Source organism: Phacochoerus africanus, chromosome 2 (assembly GCF_016906955.1).
Source record: "Phacochoerus africanus isolate WHEZ1 chromosome 2, ROS_Pafr_v1, whole genome shotgun sequence".
In the NCBI taxonomy this organism is placed as follows: Eukaryota; Metazoa; Chordata; class Mammalia; order Artiodactyla; family Suidae; genus Phacochoerus; species Phacochoerus africanus.
Window position 1 is genome coordinate 183,955,966 of NC_062545.1, and position 23,965 is coordinate 183,979,930.

Sequence of the window (23,965 nt, forward strand, 5' to 3'; positions counted from 1 at the left end):
TTTTTTTCAATGTAGATTTTTAAATAGCTAAACAAGGCAAGAATGTCTAAGTCTCACATTTCTCATGGAACCCTGATTTAAATTTCAAATACTTGTTAAAAATGTAACTTGTTTTGGGCAGCTGGGTTATAATAGTGACCCATCTGCAATATGGATCCTTTTATTAGATAAAGTATTTAAGAATAGCTTTATTCTTTAGTATGACACTAAACATATAGCATCTTTTCAATTGTGCTAGAAATGAAATCACACAACAGAAAGAGATAACCTGGGAATTGGAAACTCAGATTTTTTTACTGAAGGAAGCCATCCTGCCACCTCACTTTTCAAAGAAATGTCCTCAGCATAATAGCATACTGACTGTTAAGGTCATATTTATAAATGTTATAATATTGGCCAAAAAGAAAGAGTAATCCCTGTTCATTTATCCAATCCTATCAATTCCAACAGTGGGTAGTGGGTAACATTTCTTTTAAACCTAAAAAGTATGCCAAGTGCTCATGTGGAGGAAGGGCGAGCAGTACAGAAATGAGCTGGACATACTACTAGCCCTGAGACTTACCATCTAATTCATACCTATACACCCAAAACCTCAGGAAGTTCATTGTAAGAATCATTATAAAGTGTTTTTAGAAGTTACACCAAAAGAGTAGCTCATGTGCTGTACTATTAGAAATTTAAGCCAAAAGTTCTAAATGGTGGAATGTGGTTTTATTTATTATAAAATCTGTTAGAGTGCTTGCACTCACTGCATAGTGCAGAGTTCTCTATCTGCATTCCATCAGTAGTATTACCTGCATCTGCCCAGCAGAGCAATTTGGAGAAGGGGTCAAAGGTTAAACCATTGGGTAGTCCAATGTCTTTATTCACTAGAATTCTTCTGTTCTCTCCATCTAAAGATGACATTTCAATTTTAGGAGCTTCTCGATTCCAGTCTGTCCAGTACAAGTTGCTGTAGATAAATTAAACAGAATAGAGAAAGATAAACCTTCTTCAACTTATAGAACCCAAATTTCAGAACCATCTTTGAGGCTTTTCATTAGGCATTTCTGAGTCAAAAACACTTCCTGAGACAGAAATGCTGAAAATGAAAGCTGAAGTTATCTTTACTGATTTGAAGGGTTGCTCTGGAATTTCATTTGGAAAAAGCGCCATTAAATTTGACAAGAGTTTCTCAAGGTATAGAAATCATTCCTGGTTCTAACAAATACTGAAACAATGACCAAGTTATATATCCCAGCTGACCTTGGTAGGTACCATAGACAGGAAACACTGTTCTCCCGACTACTGCCACGGTGGAAATAAGGCCAGAGAAATGACAAATCTAGTGTCTGAGTTTTGCTTACTCTTGCCTTTTAACACTGGTAACCTTACTGCAGGAGTAACTCTGGGATTTCCGAAAGTATTGCTTCCACTTCATCCCAGCTGATGTGTCATCTCAGGCCTAGCCCCATCATCTGATCCAAAGTACCCCCCACCCCCAGTCCCTCTCACATACTCGGCATTTTCAGCATATTCTTCTATCATTCTTCATCACATACTCTATCATTCCCTGCATTCTTCTGTCACATCACAGGCTTAATGATTTCCTTGTTGACTCATTAGCTTACTGTCCTGTTTCCTCCTAGAAGAATATAAACCCCATGAAAGGACAGACCTTGTCCTTGCCTAAAGAGTGCCTGACACCTAGTAGATCCTCAAGGAATACTGTTAACACATCTGAACCTTCACGCTCATGTTCCGACCCTCCCTACATTGCACTTAGAATCCAAGGGTTTCAAATGAGGATCTACAGGTACAGAGGAGAATTAGGGAAGCCCAGCTGACCCTCGGATTGGATCCACAGCAATGGCGCGGGGGTTCACCAGGTCTGTGTGGAAGAGGGCCCTGCGCTCAGAGCCGTCCAACCTGGCCCTCTCTATCCTATCCAGGCCGCTGTCTGTCCAGTACATCGTTCCGCGGAAGTGGTCAATGGCAAGTCCTTCGGGGCTTATCAGACCTGGAAATAAAACAAAGGTGGGACTGGCACATCTGCAGCTATGAAAGGTGTACCTGAAGTAGAGAGATGGGCAGTGTTTGAACAGTTGGGGAAAAAAATGTCCTGAGAGTTTCTAAATTAAAGAAAGTAGGTCAACAGAGGAACAGATCCTTTGTTACTCTTCCTGCCACCTCTAGTTCCCTCTAGCCTAACAAGACCCCCCTGCACCACCACCACAGCCTGATGGCACCAGGCAGCATCAATGGGGACCACCCCCTGAATTTTTGCTGCAAGCCCTTTCTGTTAAGAGTCCTTTCAAGAAGGGTCACCTTCTTGTTCCCTGTATATGAAGGTGTTGATTCACAGAGGGGCTGGTTTTGCATAGCTCAGTAAAGTGACTTGCAACCTGACCTGTTGGATAAAAATAGAGGGGAGACTTTGGCATAAAACAGGCAAACAGCTTGGACTTGGAAGAATGAAATGAAATGGAAAGTGTCTTCTGGGTGGAGCTGCTGACCTGAGTTAATGATGGTCTCGGGCTCTGCTCCTGGTTCCAGACTGGCACGGCTAATTGTCCGTCCAGCAACGTCCGTCCAGTACACCATCCTCTCCCGGCAGTCATAGTCAATTCCCACAACTATGGAGCCCTTTGTGACCGAAAAACAAAAGTGAAAGAATTAGGGCTCCTTGCATTTCCTCCGAGTTCATGCTCAGCTGCCTTACCCATGCATAGCTGCAGCCAACAACCTTGCATCGTGGTTTTATGGGCCGCTCAGTACAGGGGTTAGGTGTCTGGGTAATGGAGGCAGACCTGGAGCCAGCGCCAGGCTTGGCCATTACCAGCCCTGTGACTTTGTTACTTAACTTCTATATGTTTTTGTATCCTTATTTGCAAAATGAAGATGACAGTACCTACTTCACATGGCTACATAAAAATTAATGCCATAGGAGTTCCTTGGTGGCCTAGTGGTTAAGGATCTGGCGTCACTGCTGTGGCTCGGGTCGCTCCTGTGGTATGGGTTTGATCCCTGGCCCAGGAACTTCTGTATGCTGTGTGTGATGCCCCCTGCCACCCCCCCAAAAATTAATGGCATAAATGCCTATCATGTGTCCTAATCAGTGATTAATATCCTGTAAGCTTTCAATAAGCATTATTACTGTTGGTAAAAGTGATTTCATGAACAATTCAGTCCCTTCAGTGACAGTGAATGTTAGTCTCAGCAAAGTAAGTTCCTAATATTTCACTGGGCAAAAACTGACTTTCTCAAATGCTATCAACACTTTTTGAAAAAGCCTTTCTAAAATTTGCCGATATGTAGTAACATCTACCCTCTCACGTGTGAATGAGGTTTTTCCGCCACCTGAGGGGCAGCCACCTGTACCCCATCTCTGTCTCCTACTACAAAGCAATTCTTTGGTTGTACTCTTATGTAAAACAAAGTCCATGATTTGATGGATTACGGAACTGGGGAATGGTGTCACCCACCTCTGGCTAGGGAGGCCTCCCCTCCTTCCTTATTGCTAAATAAATGGCAGCCTTTTTAAAATGCTGAGTCTGTGATATTCCCTTCCAAAATTCTGAACAGGGGTTGCTTCATTCACTTTCCAACCCAGATTCCTGCTCTGAGAAGCCCAGCAGATGTTCAAAGCTAACATCAAGAGGCCATCTGGCTGTCCCTCTGGTCACGCCAGCTCCCTGCTTGCCTAACAGTCTCCTGGGGCCAGCCTGGCCTAGGCTGCTTGAAAAGGAGTTGGTACAAGAAACTACAAGGCAAGATTAGGCTCCTGTGGAAAAGGGGGAAGTTTAGGAGGATCAGAAGGTCAAATACAGTTTTACTTGAAAAGTCATCTGTCTCCGGCAAGGGTGCACATCCATATGGGCTTCCATTAACCCATGTAATGATTTCAAGGTTTCGTGGAGGAAAAAAAGAAGTTTAAGTAAATTTCCACAAGATGTGCTTTAACCCATGTTCCATTTCTTTGCAAGTCCACCACTATTACCACCACCACACTGCCCGCATCAGGGGCAAGTTCAGAGATGCAGTGAAGCCATCTGACTTGGTGAGAATAAATAGATGGCTAGCTTGAGGTGGCAACAATTTTCTCTTTTAGAGGAACTTTTACAAAACAGCACCTAGTGTTTGGAAACACACTAAATTCAAATCTTTAAAGGAAAAACAAACAAACAAAAAAACCCAGATCTTTTTCTGAACACTACTTCTAAACTTTCTTGGACGGATAGGTATTGTTCATTATCAGAAATAAATGTAAACACAGACACTTATTCTTCCTGAAAGATGATCAAGTACTGGAGTTCCCATCGTGGCACAGCAGAAACGAATCCGACTAGGTACTGTGAGGTTGCAGGTTCGATCCCTGGTCTCGCTCAGCCGGTCAAGGGTCCGGCGTTGCTGTGAGCTGTGGTGTAGGTCGCAGACATGGCTCGGCTCTGGTGTTGCTGTGGCTGTGGCATAGGTCAGCAGCTACTGCTCTGATCAGACCCCTAGCCCGGAAACCTCCATATGCCTTGAGTGCAGCCCTAAAAAGACAAAAAGACCCCCCCCCCCCAAAAAAAATCAAGTACTTGGAGTGTAAAGGTTAGAAATGGAATTAGGGGATTTTCTATTTTAAGTGTCAGTGCATTTCTGGTGAACCCCTTCTGTTTTCTGTATTTTCGAGAAGAAATCCCCTTCTCCAAAATGGAGTGCCTTGACCATAGCAAGGCTACTGGCCCAGGAAGCAGCCAGCACCCCCTGGGCAAAGCCCTGTCCACTTCTTTCCAGGATCACGCTCCCAAAACTTTCATCTATGACAGTGTTGGAGAAGATAAGAAAAGAGGCTGGTCAGCAGAACCAAATGAGAGGGCAGGAGGCTACAACGAGACCATCATTGGTTAACTTCCAGGATCTCTGCAGAGATGTCTGGCTTGGAGAGAACCCTGGGGCCTGGGGCAAACCTGTCCTTTTCCCACACTGCCTCAATATCCTGACAACTCTGAAATTCCCTTTCTACGTATCCAAAACCCCATGAACCAACTGGAAAAAGCAGCCTTCGTCAGTCAGAGGTGACTCCCTGCAACAGAGAGTTCCTGCTTCTGTGTCAGGCTCGAGAAGAGGTCTGCGGCCCCAAGGACCCCCACCTCCCACACCCAGGGCTTGCCCAGAAATGAAAGCCCCCAGGAAGAAATCCACTTTACATGCAGCGACAGCAAGGTCTTGGCCATGTCCTTCTGAAGCCTGGTACCATTGAGGGGCAAGTGGCCGATCTGCTGGCCCTGGGCATAGAGCAGGAAGGTGCCCACGGGCGGAGGGGTCACGTCAGGCCGGGGTGTAGGCCGCACGGTGGGTGGAGCGACCGTAGGTATACCTGTGTGGGAACAAGGAGGAGGGTGTGGGGAGCAGAGAAGGAGGGAAAAAGGTGGGTGGGGAGAGGAGAAAAAAAGTTACTTTCCCACGTACCAGAGCCTCCAGAAACACCAAAATTTCTTTACCCTGGACAGATGTGCTCCAGATGTTCCTTAAAAGAAATTCTAATTTCCAGGGTTTTTTCCCAAGGATCAATTATGTAAATCGCTGCCAATTACTTGGGAGGAAGATAACAAAACATTTTCCTCAGAACAAAGCAGAGCATTTTCTTTTCTTTCTTTCTTTTTTTTTTTTAAAGGGGAACAAACCAGCCGGTACTGTGTCAGCTTCTCTTTGGGGCCCCAGGGTGACATGTGTCCCCTTTCACCCTGGACTGGAGAAGGGGAGGAACTGCATATTGAACCAAGTTCCAGATGTTCTAATTACAGAAACTGCTAATGACAAAACCAAACATTAAATCCATGTTGGCAGAGTTCCTGTCATGGCTCAGTGGTTAACAAATCTGACTAGAAACCATGAGGTTGCGGGTTCAATCCCTGGCCTTGCCCAGTGGGTTAGGGATCCGGCGTTGCCGTGAGCTGTGGTATAGGTTGCAGACGCGGCTCGGATCTCGCGTTGCTGTGGCTCTGGCGTAGGCCGGTGACTACACCTCTGGTTGGACCCCTAGCCTCGGAACCTCCCTATACTGTGGGAGCAGCCCAAGAAATGGCAAAAAGGCAAAAAGGCAAAAAAAAAAAAAGAAAAAAAAGAAAAAAAAGAAAGAAAGAAAAAGATAAATCCACGTTGGGATCTGGGGTGGACCAGATTATAAATCCTCGTGACATGGGAGCGGCTCCCTCCATCGGACCTATTCACCGCCGACTTCCCCACATTTACCCACAGCTGGCAGTGTCCTGGCAAAGGGGAGGGAGGCTGTCCCTCATGCTTACATGCAGGGGTGGTGCCTGGCTGCGAGCGGGTGCCCTGCACCTCTCTGCCATCTTGGTCCACACACCAGCAGAAATCACTCTTTCCGTGGCACTGCAGGGGTGTGAAGTGGCCCAGGTCATCGCACTGGGGCACGTACTGGTCGTCCCTGGGTGTGCCGCCGTAGTGCTCCAGCAGGCTCTCCCTCCAGCGCTCGCAGACGGTCCGGGGCCTCTGGGTGGGCTCTGAGCAGATGGGGACAAAAAGCCTTTGATGGTGAGCCAAGGACAGAATGTAGCATGTAGCTCGAGTCCCCACGCCTGGCCTCCTGGCCTCCTTCCTCCTGGTGTCCATTAACAAAGCCTTAGCCAAGATCCTGGACTCATACAGCAAAGTGTTCTAAGAAGTTCCAGGGAGTTAGAAGGAGTGACCTGAGGCTCCTGTCTCCCTGGGCCAGGAGGGCTGCCCTCGAGGTCCAGCCACATCAGCAAAGGACAGAGGAGGTAAAATCCGGGGTGCAGGGCTCACCCTACCTGGGGAGGGGCCTCTGCTAACAGCACTGGCAGGGACTCTCCTTGGGGACTTAGTGACCTACATGATGTTTAAGGCCAATATTTACTCTTTCCCACCTGCTTCAAACTGCAGGACCTGCATCTGAGAGGGCATCCTGAGACTGGCCAGTGTGTCTTAGGAAGGATTACCGAATGCCCTACTTACATGGCCCTGAGTATCTGTCCATCCGGGAACTATACTGAGTAAAAGTAAAACTTACTGTGATTAGTGTGTTACAGAGCAGAGGTGGTGAGAAACAACTTGATGCTGACTGTGAGACTCCAGCTCCTACATGGCTACCCTGCGCCAGGCTTCTCTCAAGTGGCACCTTCTGTGGCTCCAGCTGCCCATTTTGCTGCTCTGGCTGCTCCTCTCCCAGGATCCCTCCCCATCCTGCCCGCCCCTCCCAGCTTAAATGCCTGTTAGCTTCCTTTGCACAGCAGTTTCTCTACCTGTAGTTTTTTTCCCCCAGAGGCTCTATCCCAAACACAGCAGTTCTCTGTCTGAGAGGACCCTGCTGCAGGCTGATGAAGTTAACTTGTGCCCCATTCTAAACAGGATTACCTAAAGGGACTTAAATAGAAGGTGTTCCTCAATGCCTGTGGTCTGTAGAATCATACAGCCAAGTACCTACTTGTACCACCAGGTGGACGTGTCATAGATCTCAGAGGAGAGCTAACAAAACCCAGGCCCTGCTTTCCCCTATCAAAGCTGCTCCCCTAGACTTTTCCCTATCAGTAAATAGCACCTCCCTCTTCCCCGTCAGGCCCCGTCAGTCATCCCTGACTGCCTTCTTTTTCTCACTTTCTATGTCTAATATGTCAAAAAATGTCCACTGTACCTTCAAAGTACATTCAGAATATCATCCCATCTCACCACATTCCACCCCTGTCATCTGATGCCAGGATTCCTACAGCGGCCCTCCTAGTGGCTTCCATTGGATCTCCTGCCCACCTCCCACCCCCACCCCCACTCCACTGCATAAGCTCAATCCGCAGTCAGAAAGAGGCCCTTAAAAAAAAGTCATTTCATGTCACTCCTTTGGTCATAACCTCCAATAGCTTCAAATAACAGTTGGAAATGGAGTTCCCATCTCAGCTCAGTGGTAACGAACCTGCTTAGTATCCATGAGGATACGGGTTCGATCCCTGGCTTCACTTAGTGAGTTGAGGATCTGGCATTGCCATGAGCTGTGGTGTAGGTCGCAGATGAGGATTGGATCCTGTGTGGCTATGCCGGCAGCTACAGCTCCGATTTGACCCCTAAGCCTGGAAACTTCCATATGCTGCAGGAGCAGCTCTAAAAACAAAAAAAGAAAAAGAAAAAAGAACAGTTGGAAGCACTGCAGTTGGGCCCCAGCACCTACAGTTCCTCTAGGAAGGCAGGAAGGTGGTGAACAGGGCCCTCAGAGCTCAAACCCAAGGAGCACAACTCTAAGACTCACCAGGTTTAGGGGAAGCTGACGCCCTTCAGGTTGTCTCTATAGCTCATGACCCACTGGAAGCAAAGTTCTTTTTAAAACACTGTGGAGAAGGAAAGACTGACTTCCTCACCCAGCTGTGACTCAAAGGACCCAGAGAAGGAAATGTCACTTCCTTAAGCACTCGTCATCCCAAGGTGGGACTCCCTACAGAAACACCCAGCACCACCCATGTCCACAGTTCAAACTTAGAGGAGGGATGCTCGGTTTTTGGGGACCACCCAGTGAGGTACATCTCTGTCCGGAAGGTGACATGGCACAGTCAGCTTCTGGGAAATGGGTACCTTGTGTCACTTACCCATGGGCATCCTCTCATTTCTTACTGTCTGAAGCTACTTCTCAATCCAACCATGGATTTATTTCTCTTTCTGGTTGGCAGGGTTTTTAATACTTTTAAATTTGGGGCACAGAGCGTTCTCGCTCCTTTCAAAGCTGACCCCATTATGCAGATGAGACTAGTCAGAAATAATAGCCAAGGCCAAGCCAGCACCAAAAGAGAAGGCTGGCTATGGGAAAGTCTGCACAAAGGAACGTGTGTCTCATTCTGTAATTAACTTCTTCTCTTGGCTCCCTTCTGGATCACTGTCCTTAACACATGCCCGTCTTAATAAATCTTATGGAATTCTGAACCCTTCCCTTAAGACAGCTCCCAGCCGTCTGATTTTTTCAAATCCCAGCTGGGGTTAGAACCAAGACTTTAAAGACTAGGCATGAGTGAAACAGAATTTTTATGTATTCCTTTTTTTTTTTTTTTGACCTATAAAATCTTGTCCTAAAAATAGGGACAGAGAAGAACTATGAGTTTCACTGTGAAAACAAGGGTACCTATACCTCTGGATCAAGCACTACCTGTTTTTACTTATATGAATCTTAGAACCACTCATGTCCTGGCCATAACATAAATTCTTATTATTAAAAGGATCAACACTGGTGGTATTTTTCTGGTTCTTACTCTCATACATTAAAAGCCAAGATGGAGTTCCCTCTGTGGTGCAGCAGGTTAAGGATCCAGCACTGTCTCAGCTGTGGTGTAGGTCATAGCTGAGGCTTGGATTTGATCCCTGGCCCTGGAACTTCCATATGCTGTGGGTGCAGGGAAAAAAAAAAAAAGCATAGAGTAGTAATTACAGAACCCTTTTCAATAGTAGAAATGCATCTCTGAAGAGCAAGCTCATGGATATGTATAGGAATTATTTTGGCTAAACGGATATCAAACCAACCCTATGTTCTTCAGAATCAAGTTCTTCTGTATTGGAAAAAAAAAAAAAAAAAAGTTCTTCCAATCTCTGAACAACTCAACAAGGAGCAGAAAACTGCCTTGGCAACCTGCATCTGGCATGAACTGTGAGCGCCTGGTAACCACACCCCACGCAGACAGGAGTGCTTGGGCAGTAACAGACACGCCCCTCATCAGCATGCCCATCATCAGCATCTTGGGTGGCAGGCTAACAAAACAGGTTGCCGCTCCTCTTCTGAAGGTGGCAGGCGCAAGAGTGACTCCCCTTTGACGTGGTGGTCTGGCAGTACCAGCTTAGAGCAAACTAGCTGGATCCACCCACAAGTGTCCTGTGTATTCCTCCTACTGAGATTAAAACCGCCTTCAGACTGTTTCCTGCACTGGAGAAGTCAGAGTAAAGTGAATGTTACATGAGAAAGCAGTTTTCCTTTTGGACAAAAGGCTGGCTGGTAGGGCAAGATGGTGGAGCTCCAAGATCTCCCTAGGCTGTCGTAACTGATTTGGGTAGTGGCCTAAGCCTGACCTACACACTCAGTCTCATCTTCTGGTTTTATACTCGACAGGTCTAAGAGGCTGGAGTCTGCCCTGTAACAGTCATGCATGGGCCTCTATGTCCCTGTAACACGAATGTACACGTACCACTCAAGTGCTCCTAGGAGGCAGAAGGCTATGCAAGGATGGGAACGGGCCCTGAGTCTGTGTGATCTGGACAGGGCTTACAGTCTACCCGACCATGGTTGGCACCACTCTACTTCTCTGCCCTGGGCCAATGCTGGGACCAGGATCTTCTCAGTGGGCCTACCTGGTGGTCCACAGTGTGGAGGGAGGGAGCCGGGTGGAGTCCGCGTGCCAGGGACTTCCTGACCATTGGGGTCCACGCACCAGCAGAAACCGGTGCTGCCATGACACTGCAGTGGCAGGAAGTGGCCCTGCTCATCACACTGCGGGATGTGGAGCCGGGCACCGGGATGGGTGCGCTGAGCCTGGGCCTCGCGCTGCTGGTGCTCACAGGGTTTCAGTCCCAAGGCGGGGTCTTCCGGGGACCAGAGCAGAGGAGATACAAAGGAATAAAAGAATAAAACATCTCATCAACTTTTACCAGCTGGCCTCAATCTCCTGAATTTTTTTTTTTTTTAATTTTCCTATAATTGGAAGACAAGATAGCATGGGGAAAATAGCAAGGTGCTAGAATTTTGGAGTCCTGGATTCTTATTTTAGCCCTGCCATTCTACCTAATTTATAATTCTTGCAGTTTACCCTGTAAGTCCTGGCTGGTTATACAGTAAAACAGCTCTTCCCTCAGTCCTCAGGATCCTGTTGCCAGCTGGGTAAAATGAACAGCAAATCCATGGCTTCTTTCCAAAAATCCTAAGAGACTCCAAAGAAAGCAATCAAAACTCTGTTCATCCCCAGAGTTCCAGAGTTTAAGTCTGAGAAGCTCTGGGTCAAGGGCAGTCAGTAGATTGCACCATGCTGGCCAAGTTCTCCTAGAGCAGTCACTGTGGGAGCTCCAAGATCACTAGTGCATGTGACTCTTGGTCAGTAAGCTTGTCTCAGGACTTCATCTACATTGTAGATGAAGGCAAGGCAGGACACTAAGGCAGGACACTAAGGCAAGGCAGGACACTAAGGCAGTCAACTGGCGCTTCTACTAAGTAGGATGATGGATGGATCAGACTCTGGGGCCTCCTGGCATGCTAATAACCAATGAACTATCACTAAAGTCGGCAGGCATAAATAATGCAAGAAAAAAATCCAGAGCCTGGAAAATCCACCAACTAAGCCCTCAGACCCGGATAAATCAAGTGTCGGCTACGAGCTGTAGAAAAAAGGCATCGAAGGAGCTGGGAGTTTTCTGTGTCTAATCTGGCCTCCCAAACCTTACCAGGTGTGCATTGAAATCCATCCCCGTGGTATCCAGGTTGGCAATGGCAGGAGAAGGAGCCAGGGGTATTGGAGCAGGTAGCTGAGGGGTGACATCTGTTTTCGGAGCATTCGTCAACGTCTGCAGCATCAGGGAAAGAGGCGGGGGAGGGGGAAGGAGGGAGGGAGGGAAGGAAGGAACACATGACTTCATTGCACACCACATGCCACTGTCTGACCTTAGTGCTCATGGATCAACCACGAGGGGTCCACTTCCGAAGACCCTTGAACAGGAGCAGAAACACGCCGGCACCTTAAAGGCAAGCTTGATGGTTACGTTCAGTGTAGAAATCAAACACATGGTCACTCACAGAGAAACAAACCCTGGCTGTACTTTTAGAGTATCTTTCACCTTCAGTTACTTCCAGGAAGTTATTGTATTTGAGCTAATCTGTAGCCTATAAACCATTCATTTCCTTTCAGTAACACTACAAGAAATACATGTAGCAATAGCTTTTTTTCCATTAGTTGTTGGCACCATCTCCCTATAGCTCTGATTTACAGACTCAAGGAACCCAGGGAGGCTCCAAATACTTTTTCAACCAAAAGCACATTCAGTTTTGCACACCCAGGGTCCTACTACCTAGGATGCCCAAGTCATCAGAAACTTCCTTGACTTTCCACTTTGAGAAGGACTAGAAAAGTATGAGAAAATAGTATTGGAGGTTTTGAAACAACAACTAAGAAAATCTCAATTTGTCTGGTTCATCAGCATAAACAATTCAGGTCCCAACATTCTCCACGAGGCACCATGAGGATAAATTTTCCTATTTCTTAAAACTGCAACATCCTAAAACTTCAAACAAAGGCTGACTTACATTGGTTTTATTTATTGAACTCAGCACATGCTGACAATAGCAAGACCCCTCACCTTCTGCCAAAAAAAAAGTCTGAGTTGTTTTTTTTTTTTTTTTTTTTTTGCCACAGTTGCATCTTGTGCAAGTTCCTGGGCTAGGGATCGAACACACACCACTGCTGCAGCAACACCGGATCCTTAACCTGCTGTATCACAAGGGACCTTCCAAAAGTCTGAGAATCTTAACTGCTGAAACCAATGGCCAGTGGTTGAGATGAGCCATCTTCAGAGATAGGAAGTTTTCCTGAGTAAAAGGAAGATAAAGGGTATGGATGTGATCAAGGCTCAACTGAAAATAAAACAAGTCATCATATCCAAGATCATATCCAAAAAATGGTTTTAAAATATGTGAAGAGTGAAAAATGTGGGATGGGAGGATGAAGCCCAGAGAACAGGAGTTCCAGGCGATGTGAATCGCATCAATTCCACACAGCTCATCACAGAGACACATTGGGTCCTAGAAGCTGGAGATATAGAGCTGTGAATTTGATGTCGATCAGCTGGGGACAGAAGTGGCTCCTTACCCAGCCACCCAGAACCTAGGTGAATCTCTTCCAGGGTGATCAGTGTGATTCTTGCTATGACCATACTGTCACAGAGCCACCCTCCTGTGACTAAGGACTGTTCCCAGTGCTGGACACTTAGCACAGACATTCTGTTCTCGGCAGAGGACCCTTACGCCATAATTAGCAATGTAATTGCTTACACAGCTTATCCTCAGTCTCAGGGGAGTTCTGTCCACATAAATTAGCTCTCTGAAGCCCAAAACACCCTGACTGCTCAAAACAGCCCAATTTAATGCCACCCAGAGAGGCTTTTCCCAGATGAGCGGCTGGCCTGCTGGGTCACCTTCCTTTCACCAACAAAGGCAGGGAAGTGGTTACATATTCAACTGCAAGGTTAGAAACAAGTGGTTAGCAGTTAACCCCAAATAAACCAAATAAAAATAATCACAACAACAAATACCTCATCTCTAATCTAATCGATTTGGGTTCTATGTTGTCATATTTAATTATCTCTGAGGTTGGCCCACTAACTCTTCAGGAGGAAAACTCAAAAGCCCAGTTGGATAAAGCTGGTGCCCATCCAGTTCCTTGGCCCTGGAAAATTCCAGAAAACCAAAACTGTAAAAATTAACATCTAGCCGAATGCAGGAAATTAAAGCTATTCATCATACATATGCTAAAAGCACTTCTCCTGGTAACAGGAACCCCAGGCAACTGTAGGAAGCAGGAACTCTCAAGACACTGGGCCTATTTCTAGAATCGAAGGATCAGTTGCTTGTGATAACTTTTGAACTAAGAGAAAGAGGACTCCCCAGAAGTACTGTATTACGTTGTTCTTAAAGCCTGTGGCCTGGGAATTCTGACCAGATCTAAGGAGTAGCCATCTTCGCAGCAGATGCCAAAGTCAGTAACTAAATCAACAGCCAACAGGGAGAAAGTCTCTGAAGAGACAAAGCATCCAAGTCATCAACCTCTGCCCCCAAGAACTGGAGAAATTAGGGCTCCCCAAAGCGCAGGCCCCAACACCTCCTTGGAGGAGCCTGCACCACGACAGAAAACTGGAGTGCCGCCAGCCAGCCACTCTCAAGCTGAATGCAGAGCAGGCAACAACCCTGCCTCAGGAGGGCCACCTGAGGACTCGGGCAGAGGCGGGGAGTGGAGCTTCTGTATAAAGGAGAACTGTTCCCAATTTCACAGGATGGCAGGTGTCAGGAGAAAGTGCAGAAATGTTCAACTCCCTGGTCAGGGAGGAGCTTCCTGTTCTGCCACTGGGGGCAAGAGGCTGCCATTTATGCTTAACCATCACTGTTGGGGCTGGTAGAATACTGAAGTCAAGGCAGCAGTGTTCAAGTTACAGTAAGCCCTTTGACCAGTCAGATAACAAGATGGCTTAATCCCAGTGTAACTCTCCATTCTATCCTCTACTAAGCTGCTAAAAACCTATTTGGAAAATGTGATAAAAATCCTCTATTTTGAGTTCATCCTTTGGTGCTTCAACGTTTCTTTACCTGCCTTAATTCTGAGCCCACAGTCAAACTCAGCTGAAATCCCTTCCAAACAAATCCCATGCTTGGACTCCAGCCCCACCCCCCTTGTCTTCCACCTGCCTGGTTTTCTTTCAAACCACCCAGTGAAATTTCCTGACGCAAATTCACCTCAACCATGCTCCAGACCCCAGCAAAGGCTCCGGCCCATGAGTTCTCACCCCAATTTACCGGGTCAAAGACCCCACTGGCTGTGCCCCTGTGGTCCTCTGGGGTGTGCAGTGAGCTGCTCTCAGGGACCTGTAAGTATAATCAGCTTCTTCCCCCCACGCCTTATATTCTGCTCCGCCCATGGCCGCGCCAACATTACTATACCTCACCCAGTATCCACATTCTTCAGACAGAAACCATGAGAGAGGAGTGTAAGTACTTCTCCTCAAGGCCCTCCTTTGGGTAATGGGCCACCTGTCACCCCACTTGCTCCTCCCTGGAAAGGTCCCAGCTTAAAACAATCTGCTTTTCCACCTGCAGAGTCACCAAGATCTGCAGGGACAAACATGCCTGAGAAATACCCAGCTCATACCAATCCAGGGGTTGAAATCCATTCCTACTAAGGGGAGCTGGAAAAGATTTAATTCTACTTGCATAAAAGTAATTCCTGCTAGTGACTCAGACTAGATGGAGAACCAAAGCCAACTGCAGCCTCCCCAGGGAACCTGTTTTTTTAACAAACTGGCTGGAGAAAAACCCTACCCACCCTTTTATTCCTAGTCTGATGGAGTGAAAACAAATGTGTGCTGCAAGAATGCACACTTTGCCTCTATTTTTCCCTTTTCTCTCTGTATGGTTACTGGGACCCTTGCACACTGTGACATGCCTTTAAAAATGCAGGCACACAAATACACACACATTTATACACTTATCCTGCAAGTCCCCTTTATGACTTGCCCAGCCTGATTTAAGCACAGCATAGGCTTCTAAGAAAATGACTACTCATTCTCTACTCCCACATAGTCTGGAAGCTTGGATGGCAACCACTGGGTTACTGACAATGGGAGGCAGCCTCTCCGATGGTCCCCAAGATCCCTTCCTCCTGGTACGTGGGGTCTTAGGTAATCTCCTTCCTTGAGGAACTTGCTTCTAACCAGGACACTAAAGTAATATGGAGGGGATGTCACTTTTGTGAAACCTGTCAATCTTCCAGCAGACCTGCTGCCGACTTTGATGAAGTAAGCTACCTTGTAGGACAGGTCCAAAAGCTGAAGGTCACTTCCAGGCAACAGCCAGTAGGGACCCAAGGTTCTCGGTCCAAGAGTCCTCAGGAACTGAATCCTGCCAATAATCTTGTGAGGCTCTTTCCCCAGCTGGGCCTTTAGATGAGGCCCCAGGACTGGCAGACCCCCGACCACAGCCTTGTGAGGATCCTAAAGCAGAGAAGTGAGCTAAGCCACATAGATAATACTAATGTGTACTGTTTTAAGAGGCTATGTTTTGGGGCTGTTAGTTATGCTGTAGTAGGTTAATAATACACTGGGGGAGCAATGGAAGGGCCTGGCCTGTTTTTGAGCTTGCGGATTCCAGAGGGATTTCCAAAAGTGGAGAGCCAGAGATAAAACAGGGACACTTGAACTTCCCGTTGTGGCTCAGTGGTTAACGAATCCGACTAGGAACCATGGGGTTGCAGGTTCGATCCCTGGCCTTGCTCAGTGGGTTAAGGATCCAGTGTTGCCGTGAGCTGTGGTGTAGGTTGCAGACGTGGCTCGGATCCGATGTTGCTGTGGCTCTGATGTAGGCCGGCGGCTACGGCTCCGATTCAACCCCTAGCCTGGGAACCTCCATATGCCGTGAAAGCAGCCCAAGAAATGACAAAAAAAAAAAAAAGAAAAAAAGAAAGAAAGAAAAAAAAAAAGGGACACTTGAAAATGGCAGAAATCAGCAAAAGGACAGCAAAAACAAAGAACGACAAGCCTATATTCCTAAATTCCCAGCATGGAAAATAGCTAATTTCAGGGTCCTAATATGACCTCAAAAGGTAACTCAAGCCGTACAGGACCAAAAACGGTTAAAAGAAGAAAGACAGAATGATTCTAGAAGGGACTAGGCCAAGAAGCATCTCACCTACATTAACATTCTGATTTTAACACTTACCACATCTAAGCTACAATTGATTTCAACTTCTTTGTTTTAAACCAAAGACCTAAGGGATGAAATAATTTCTAAATGCCACCTCTGCTGAGCTGAGCAGCCAGATATTTAAATAGGAAATTCTACTGACAAGTTTTTTTCTCCGTGCGTTCTCATTTCTGAGAGCCATTAGTGTGTTAAATCATGCTGAACAATGAGTTCCACAAGGGTGGAAAAAGCAGTATTCCCACTGTGGGGGGACGCTTAGCAGGAACCTGAGGAGTCTGTGTGCCTCACCCAGACCCCCAGGCCTAGGGGGACCTCCGTCTGCAAAGAGTATCGACCAAGCGGGATGGAGCTTTCTGGCTGGTCCAGTGGGACAAGCATTGGTGAGTCAGAAATCTACCTCATTTGAATTTGAGAAACACTCGAGCTCTGTCTAATGCTGGGGGTATTTTTTTGGGGCGGGGGGAACACTCAGGGTTGAACCGAGTTATAGCTCTGGGTCATTTCAATGTAAACAGTGTTTTCAAGAAAATCACACAGCAGAGCTTCTGTAAGCACAAGTGGAAACACTGACTAAAGAGCCAGATTCAGACAATCCTAAAAAGCCCCCACATCTGGAAAGGAGCAGAGGGCTGTGCTGCCCTGACAGGTCTGTTCTGTCTGTAACTATGGCTGAAGGCTGGGGGTCCACTCGGCCTGTCCTGCTGAAACCAGAGGGGAAAGGAAGGGGTAGAGGAAGAGAATCAAACATCCAGCAAGGAAGGAACGAGTGGCCGGGCTGTTGGATCTGTTACAAGGCAGTTTTTAGAAAATCAGCTCAGTGGGGCCAGGTGTACGGGGCAGATGCAAGCAGCAATTTGAGGAGAGAGGGAAAGCCTGAGTTTTAGGTGTTTTTAGTTTTTGTTGTTGTTGTTTGTTTGTTTTTTGTCTTTTCAGGGCCACATATGGAGGTTCCCAGGCCAGGGGTCCAATCAGAGTTGTAGCTGCCCTATGCCACAGCCATAGCAACACCAGATCCGAGCCCTGTCTGTAACATACACTGCAGCTCATGGCAATGCTGAATCTTCAACCCACTGAGCAAGGCCAGGGATCCCAAACCCGCGACCTCATGGTTCCTAGTCAGATTGTTTCCAATGTGCCATGATGGGAACTCCCTGAGTTTTAGGTTTACATTCCTCAAACCGATCCTTTTCCCACCATCCTCTGATTCTCAGTGTCTCGTTTTACCATAACTGGTGTGTATGACAGACAACATGCAATGGAGTTCCAGTTCAATCACGTGTCACTGGGTGCATTCTGAAGACTGTGGATGATGTAAATTTACCAACCGTTCTCTATATCAGTACTGATATACAGTAACAGAATGTTCTCTACAGTCGTACTGATCCCCCTTCATGAGCACTTAAGACTGTTACAACTAGTTTTTCAGTAACAGCCTCACAAATTTCTAAGTTAAATTTGAACAGTTAGTCCTGTATTCTGGTTTAGTGATTTTATAAAATGCAAATGAAATCTTAAAGGTAGTTAGATTTCTGGGAGAAAGGTTATGATTACTGAGGTATGCATCAATACCTTTTTATATCTGTGGATTTCTTTCTTTCTTCTGTCTCTCTCTTTCCCTCTCCCCTTCCAGAGAGAGAGGAAATAAATTACCAAGAAAGAATTGCATGTATGTTTAGAGATGGCTGTACAGGAGTTCCCGTCGTGGTGCAGTGGTTAACGAATCCGACTAGGAACCATGAGGTTGCAGGTTCGATCCCTGCCCTTGCTCAGTGGGTTAACGATCCGGCGTTGCCGTGAGCTGTGGTGTAGGTTGCAGACGCGGCTCGGATCCCACGTTGCTGTGGCTCTGGCGCAGGCCGGTGGCTACAGCTCCGATTTGACCCCTAGCCCAGGAACCTCCATATGCCGCCGGAACGGCCCAAGAAATAGCAAAAAGACAAAAAAAAAAAAAAATAATAATAATAATAAATAAAAAATAAAATAAAAAAATGAAAAAAAAATGTTTCTAGAGATGGCTGTACACACCACTTCAAGGAGGGGAATAGCAACTGAAAATCAGGCACAACTGGAAGAGATGAGTTAAGCTGTTAACCAAGGAGACTGGAAGTTGGAGACTTCCTCCCAGGATAACGTATGACTTTATCCATGTCCCTCCTGCCCACACTAAGCTCCAGGGACAGAAGGCTATGAGCTGACATGCCATGTCCGTCAAGGACAATCATACATGCTCAACAATCTGGTCCAAGGGCAGTCACCCTTGGCCCCTCTTTCTGACCCAAGACACCTCTCTGTCTATTGGCAGTTCCCAGGTCTGTGTGAGTCAAAGAAAGGGAGAGGTTTCTGAGAGGCCCTGGCTATGTGGGGATGTGTATCCAAAGCGACTTTCAGCATGGCTGAGCCACTCACAGGTACTCACCCGAGCACTGGTGCCCGTCACCAGCATAACCAGGCAGGCAGGCGCAGCTGAACGAGTGGCCTCCGTGGTGAATGCAGCGGGCCTGGCTGGTGGGAGCACAGTTATGACTGCCATCCTCACAGGGGTTGGGAGGTGGGGCGATCACTAAAAAGAGAAGAAGGTGAGGAGGCCTCAGAGTCTAGGCCTGCGAATGGGTGAGCCCTGCTCTTCACGGTGTGATCTGTACACTGACATCATGGGTCCATGGAGGTGTGGGGCGGCGGTGGGGGGAGATACACAGAATGCAGGTTTTCAGGCCCCAGACCCGGGCCAGTGAATCCGAATTGGAATTTTAACAAGACCCATAGATGGTTTGTAAGTATATTAAAATTTGTGAGGTGCTAATCTTGGCTTGTGGTTACAACACTAGGATCCAGTGTTATCATGACTGTTGCATAGGCTGGCAGCTGCAGCTCTGATTTGACCCCTACCCTGGGAACTACCATATGCTGCAGATGCAGCCCTAAAAAGACAAAAAGAAAATACTTGCTCTACCCCTTACTTGTGAGAATTAGCTTTAAGTATCCTTCATAAAAACCTGTTTATGAAAATATACTTAATAGCATCCTAAAGAAAAATATCTATTTAGATAAAAACAACACAACAACCACACACACACACACACACACACAAAACAAACAAAACCAAGAACCCACTAAACAGGGTTGAACTGAGCCATAGATTTTGGTTATTTTGATCTCAATTGTCTATTTTCTAGAAAACCATACAACAGAGCTTCTGTACAGAAGAGGGAACAGTAACAGGTCAAAGAATAAGGTTCAGTGTGACTCTGGCCACCAAGAGCGTGGTGTGGACACTCACAGACACAGGTGTGCCGGTCGTCTACAAACTCGTAACCACTCCGGCACTGACACCTGTAGCTTCCTGGCAAGTTGACACACACAGAGTTGGGGCCACAGCGATGGAAGCCAGTCGCACATTCATTTACATCTAAGAAAGAATAAGAACAGAAAGGGCCACTTAAATCAAGGGTCCCACAAGTGGAGGGTCTGGCAACTCCATGTTCTCTCACCTCTAAGAGGTTTCAGTGGGACTAGTGGTTGTAGACTAAACAGGAGTCAAAGTGCAGGCTGTCTAAGCACCAGATGTAGATGCATGTTGCAGGTCGTCATCAAAATAAACATTTATTTCAAGCCGTTCAAGTCTGGGCCCCAGGGAGACAGTTTTTGAACAAATATGCTGAGAATTTTTTAAACATTTAAAACATTCTGAATATTTAGAAGAAAAATACAGCAAAACCATTTTTCTTTTAAAATATAAAGAAATTTCCACTACTGCTTCTTAGGATGCAAGAGGTGAAAGAAACAAGTGAATGTCTGAAATCTGAAGGTAGCCAGAAAAAGGTACTTTTTAAAATAAATGTAAAAAATACTTGATACAGCCTTAAAATCACAACATTTAAAAATGGGAGAAAAAAGGATGTATACATATATGTGTAACTGGGTCACTATGCTGTACAGTAGAAAAAAAAATTGTATTGGGGAAATAACGATTAAAAAAATAATAAAGCCAAAAAAAAAAAAAAAAGAACACAAACTGGAGTTCCCATTGTGGCTAAGCAGTTAACGAACCTGACTAGCATCCATGAGGACATGGGTTCAATCCTTGGCCTTGCTCAGTGGTTTAAGGATCTGGCTTTGCCATGAGCAGTGGTGTAGGTCGCAGACGTGACTCAGACCCCAAGTTGCTGTGGGTCTGGCGTAGGCTGGCAGCTTCAGCTCCGATTGGACCCCTAGCCTGGAACCTCCATATGCAGTGGGTGTGGCCCTAAAGACAAAAAGACCAAAAAAAAAAAAAAAAGCAAACTATCCAGGCATTGCCATAGACAAAGGTTTTCAGAGTCCTAGCCCCAAATACTCGCACCTCCAAACTATCCTCTTAAACTTAAGAATATACTTAGTTCCTAAATAATTGTGTTTAGATGAGCAGCTGCTAAACGCCTTGATCCATGGAGATGACAAAGCAGACAGACACTTGTCTTCTGCAGACCTAATGCAGAGGGCTCTACAAAAGAACAGGAGAGCGTATGGCTCTTACCCACGCAGCGCCGGCCGTCTCCCTGGTACCCGGATGCACACTCACAGGTGTAGTCTACACCTGTTGCTGGATGACACTGAGCCGTGGTGGCACACGTGTGGCTCCCATCATAGCATGGATTCACTGGGGCGGGCTCTGAGTCCCCTGCATGAGAAGAGAGGAAATAAAAAAATCAAAAGCACCATCTGGCTGTCATAAAGAGAATGGCACCGACGGAAGAAGATGGGTGAGTTCTGGGAACTGGCGGTACACTTGTCGGTTTGGAAACCACCTGGTGACCTTACTAAAGGATTAACATCCAAAGTGAGGGTGGATTATCTGTGTTGCAGTTTGAAAGTCCCAAACAGCTTCCCGTTGCCTACTCTATAGACAACTAATCTTTTCTTGTTTATGGTAGGTCTATGTCCAAGAAATAAAAATATCCAACATGGTGGCATCCTCTTATTTAAAAGTTCTTTTGTCATTTTGTTCTTTTATGATTCTCAGGATAATTCTGTGAGGCAGGCTGTCCTTCCTTTTATTGGTAATTTCCACTGATAAGGAAAATAAGTGAGAGGCACTGGAAAAGTTGCCCAAGCTCACAAAGCCAGAAAGCAGTACAGCAAGGACTCACATTCAAAACTGCTGCCTCTAAATTGGGCAGTCTCTTACTAAGTGCTTCCTGATTTTGACTATGGGTCAAAACTCAATTAATGAGAAAATCTTGCCTTTTTAAGATGTTTGAAGCCAAATCAATAGGAATGACTTTTGCAGTGTTTGTTCTTTAGGATAAACCCTGCCATGGCTCCATCCATCCACTAGGTAGTGGTGACATCTGAAATCTTCCCTAAAGAACTTTACTCCTAGATAGAGTGTAACAGTAATGCATATTAAGCACTTATTCTAATCCCTTTACATGTACTATGCCATTAAATCTTCATGGCTTTACTTGTATGGAAGGTATTACCATCATCTTCATTTCACTGCAGCAGAGAGAAGCCACATTACCTGCCCAAGGTCACACAGTCAGAAGAGGTGGATGGGTCAAAAGAGCTGGGCAGTCTGGCTCTAGAGCCCATCCATGCTTTCCACTATTTTGTTACATCCACCACCACAGGAACTCCATGAAGTCATTAATCTATGCCCAGAGCATGGAGAAGGTGGCATTGGAGAGAATCCCAGTTGCCCAGACTGGATGAATCTATGAACTCTGGGCACTTTGTTTTACTTGATTCCACGGGTGTAAAATGAGAGTAAAAACAATGCCACTAGCACTGCTGAAGAAAATTAAGAAAACCCAGTGCCATGCACGTGAAAGGCGATTCCCCCACAGGCAAGCCCACCCAGGTCCCACTGACTGCATTCCTTCCTCCTCAGCGGGGCAGAGGTTTTAGCTTCATCTCTCTCCCTTGAATTCATTCCGATCTTAGATCCAAGAGATTCCAGGAGCCCCACCCAAAACTCCCAGGCTCTCATCAAGCCACCCTGCTCTAACGGGGCTCCATCTAAGTTATGATCATGCAATTTCTGGGCTGGGGTCTCTGTCTTGACAGCCAGCTTGGTACACAAGTCCTACCTTGCTGTCCACGGTTCTCTCCTGCCCCAGAAACCAGCAGCCAGGCATCCACAGTCAGACATCCACAGTCAGACCTTGGCAGTTCCACTGGCTTTAACTTCCTGGTTCCACCTCCCCCCGGACTCCCTCTCCTCTCACTCTGGCTCATTAACATTTCCCCACGCCCCCACCTCATGTGGGTGGGCCTCCCCCAGTAGCTTCTGGTCCAAACTCAAGTGCTTGCTACTGCCACCTGCCTCATAAGTAGACTTCCTTAGGATGCCTGGCCACTGCCCAGAGCCACTGCCCTGCCCACGTTAGGACCCTTCCAGGTTCCTCTGAGTATGCTGTGAATGGGGTACCCTGGCTGAGTGCCTGATGGGACACCTTTGCTTTCTGGTAAACTCCTATCATCACTTTATAAGAAACACCATGTGTGGTGCTGCAGTGGAATACTCTCATATTGATTCCCTGCATCAGGATGTGGAAATAAGGAAGACTGTGGGTTTATCCACAGTTCACCTCAGTGATACTGGCTGGAATAACAGAACCTTTGCCAGAAAACAGGACCAGTGGTGGCTCTGGCCTGTTTAAACATGATGAACTTAAGTGCCTCAGCACAGGCCTCGCTCCCCAAACCACTCAGCCATCCTTGCATCCTTGGACGTTTCCCATCCCTCCCCCCTAGATCTCTTGCCAGGAGGGTTGTGGTTGGGGGGTTAACTTAATGGAACCAGCCAAGGTCCTGAGTTGGTCCCTGGAGTGTCCTGCAGTTAAGAACAACAGGGTCATGTCCTCACCAAGGCCCGGGGAGACAGGAACCTGATCTTCCTCCATTATTATCTTCCACACGTAGGACGAAGATTTTGTACCAAATGCCAGATCTTCCCAGCCAAAGGGAGAAGTGAGCCTTGAATGCTTTCAGTTTATAAATACAAATGCCTCGCCTTTTTGTTCATTACTTTCCAGCATCAAAAGTTCACCGTGACACATTCCATCAGAGACTAGTGAGTGTACATAATGTCAGGAGCTTACCAAACCCGTGAGGTGTTGAAAGGAAAAAAAAAAAAAAACAGCACAAAAGTCTGCAAACTTAGACAGGATACAAGCTTACCTGAAATTGAGGAGAAAATGTGCATAATCACCTCATACTGATTTAAAAGAGACTTCACTGAAAACATGGCCACTTAATTTGCAGAGCCCAGTACAAAACAAAAAAAAATGTGGAACTCACTGTTCAAAAATGATTAAGTTTCAAGTCGGTGACAGGAGAGCTTTAAACCAAGTGTCAGCCCTTCAGAGCCTACGGTCCTGTGCTCAGAATCTGGTTTCCAGAAACACTATTTTAAAAATCCATTTCTAAAAGTGTTTGGCTCTTCATTCTCTATGCCTCGTTAGCTTTTCTCCTATTATGGTAAGTAAAGAGCTATATCCTTCTTAAGACATTTTCTGTCTCATCCCCTTGAACAGCTTGACTCTCTGACAGAGGATCTGGAAC

General features: G+C 46.4%; 1 protein-coding gene across 1 annotated transcript in view; it reads right to left on the reverse strand.

The window, feature by feature from the left end:
• NID2 (nidogen 2) overlaps nucleotides 1-23,965 on the reverse strand; it is a 75,463-nt gene that overhangs the window by 2,599 nt on the left and 48,899 nt on the right. The window contains exons 9-18 of the mRNA XM_047767331.1: nucleotides 20,934-21,077; nucleotides 19,698-19,826; nucleotides 18,837-18,980; nucleotides 11,404-11,523; nucleotides 10,321-10,551; nucleotides 6,273-6,494; nucleotides 5,175-5,344; nucleotides 2,496-2,625; nucleotides 1,828-1,999; nucleotides 795-952 (exon numbers count right to left, since the gene is read on the reverse strand). Of these exons, the coding sequence (XP_047623287.1) occupies nucleotides 795-952; nucleotides 1,828-1,999; nucleotides 2,496-2,625; nucleotides 5,175-5,344; nucleotides 6,273-6,494; nucleotides 10,321-10,551; nucleotides 11,404-11,523; nucleotides 18,837-18,980; nucleotides 19,698-19,826; nucleotides 20,934-21,077 (1,620 nt within the window). The remainder of the gene's footprint in view (nucleotides 1-794; nucleotides 953-1,827; nucleotides 2,000-2,495; nucleotides 2,626-5,174; nucleotides 5,345-6,272; nucleotides 6,495-10,320; nucleotides 10,552-11,403; nucleotides 11,524-18,836; nucleotides 18,981-19,697; nucleotides 19,827-20,933; nucleotides 21,078-23,965) is intronic.